The sequence below is a fragment of the Coffea eugenioides genome, unplaced genomic scaffold (assembly GCF_003713205.1).
Source record: "Coffea eugenioides isolate CCC68of unplaced genomic scaffold, Ceug_1.0 ScVebR1_699;HRSCAF=1418, whole genome shotgun sequence".
NCBI classification, from domain to species: Eukaryota; Viridiplantae; Streptophyta; class Magnoliopsida; order Gentianales; family Rubiaceae; genus Coffea; species Coffea eugenioides.
Genome location: NW_020864561.1, coordinates 31,474 through 34,074, shown reverse-complemented (window position 1 = coordinate 34,074; position 2,601 = coordinate 31,474). Strand labels below are relative to the sequence as shown.

At 38.4% G+C, this 2,601-nt stretch overlaps 1 protein-coding gene across 1 annotated transcript; it reads left to right on the top strand.

Moving 5' to 3' along the window:
* Positions 1-1,173: 1,173 nt before the first annotated feature.
* On the top strand, positions 1,174-1,941 carry LOC113758771. Its single transcript, XM_027301499.1, has one exon. It carries the CDS (start codon positions 1,174-1,176, stop codon positions 1,939-1,941), a length of 768 nt encoding a protein of 255 aa, XP_027157300.1.
* Positions 1,942-2,601: the final 660 nt, after the last annotated feature.

The window sequence follows — 2,601 nt, the reverse complement described above, 5'->3', positions numbered from 1 at the left end:
AAGGATCGCTGTTCATAATTTATCTGTCAAGGGAGACACAAAACCTGTCAAGCAAATTCAAAGACACTTTCGACCCGAATTGATTTCTTTGATAGAAAATGAGGTAAATAAATTAATTAAGGTTGGATTCATATGAGAAGTGAAATATCCAACATGAATTTCAAGTATCGTCCCAGTGAGGAAAAAGAATAGGCAAATTCGCATTTGTGTTGACTTTCGAGACTTAAATGAAGTTTGTCTGAAAGATGATTTTCCACTCCCCATCACAGAATTGATAGTAGATGCTACAACAGGACATGAAGCACTATCTTTTCTCGATGGTTCTTCTGGCAACAATCAAATACGTATGGTAACCGAAAATAAGGAGCTCACTACCTTTCGCACTCCCAAGGAAATTTATTGCTATAAAGTGATGCCTTTTGAATTGAAAAATACTGAAGCAGCTTATCAAAGGGCAATGCCAAGAATTTTTGATAATATGCTCCATAGGAATGTAGAGTGCTACATTGACGATCTTGTGGTGAAATCAAAGAAGCAAGAAGATCATATTCAAGACCTTCGAAGAGTTTTTCAACGCCTTTAGAGCTACCAATTGAAAATGAATCCTTTGAAGTGCGCATTCGAAGTCACTTCTGGCAAGTTTTTCAGTTTCATCGTTCATCAACGGGGAATAGAGGTCGATCGATCTAAAATTGATGTCATTGTGAATATGCCTGAACCGCGAAATATCTATGAATTGAAAAGCCTTCAAGAAAAATTAGCTTACATCGGGAGGTTTATCTCTAATTTGGTCGAACGATGCCAACCTTTCAGTCGACTGATGAAAAAAAGGGTACCTTTTGAGTGGGACGAAGCGTGTAGAAATGCTTTCTCAAGCATTAAAACTACCTCATGAATCCCCCTGTGTTAGCCATGCCAATTCCAAAAAAATCATTGGTCCTCTATATTTCCCCTCAAGAACAGTCGGTTGGGGCCTTACTTGCTCAAGAAAATGATGAAAGTAAGGAGAATGCGCTGTATTACTTGAGTCGGATGATGACATCTAATGAGTTGAATTACTCATCCATCGAGAAGTTGTGTCTAGCACTTATATTTGCCATTCAGAAGTTGAAACATTATTTTCAAGCACACACTGTCTGACTCATATCCAAATCTAATCCCGTTAAATATGTCATGACAAAACTTGTACTGTCCGACCGACTTGCGAGATGGTACCTTCAATTTCAACAATTTAAAATTCTTTATGGAGCTGCGAAGGCTATCAAAGGACAAGTATTGGCAGACTTTCTGGCTGATTATCCCATGCCTGCCGAATGGGAGTTGATTGATGAACTCCTCGATGAGGAAGTGTTTATGATCGAATCTTCGTGGTCGATGTATTTCGATGGAGCTACTCACCATGATGGAACTGGTGTAGGAGTTATCTTTTATACCCCTCAAGCAAACATATTACTGTACTCTTTCACTTTAACACGTCAATGTTCAAACAATGTGGCCGAATATCAGGCGTTAATTCTCGGTTTTGAAATAGCTGTAGACATGAAGCAGTTGCATCTTAGGGTCTATGGGGATTCTAAATTAGTGATAAATCAATTTCTTGGTATTTACGATGTTAAGAAACTTGAATTGATCCCATATTATAAGTGTGCAAGACAGCTCATGGGATATTTAGACAATGTCACTATAGAACATATCTCTAGAAAATTCAGTCAACAAGCTGACTCTTTGGCAAGGTTGGCATCCATGATCACTCTGTCTTCTCATCGAAATCAAATGTCAATATGTCAAAATTGGGTCATACCTCCAATGTTCAATGAAGAAGACAATGGTGGGGAAGAGAATGCTTATCATATTTTCGTCCATGAAATTGAAAATGAGGATTGGCGCCATTTCATCATTGATTACCTTAATCATGGAAAGTTACCAGAAGATCCCAAGTAAAGGGTTGATATACGCCGACGAGCGCCACGTTTCATTTATTATAAAGGGACACTTTATCAAAAATCATTTGATGGAATATTCCTACGTTGTCTTGGAGAGGATGAAGCATTGCAAGCAATGGAAGAAACTCACTCCGGGATATGTGGTGCTCATCAATTTGGTCCTAAACTACACTTCGCATTAAAAGAATAGTATACTACTGGCCAACGATGGTGAAAGACTGCATCGATTTTGCTAGAAGATGCCAAACTTGTCAGTTTCACGACAATTTCATCCATCAACCTCCTGAACCATTGCACCCAACTGTGGCTTCTTGGCCATTTGATACTTGGGGATTGGATATGGTTGGCCACTCCCAAAGTTTTCTAGTGGACACATCTTCATTTTGGCGGCTACAGATTATTTCTCAAAGTGGGCTGAAATAGTTCCTCTAAGAGAGGTCAAAAAGAAGAATGTAGTAGATTTCATTCGTTTGCACATCATTTATCGGCATGGAGTTCCACGTTATATCATCACTGATAATGGTAAGGCTTTTTGCAATATAACAATGAATAAACTTTGCGAAAAGTTTCATTTCAAACAATACAATTCTTCCATGTACTAAACTACTGCACATGGACTTGCTGAAGCATTCAACAAGACCTTATGTAATTTGCTGAA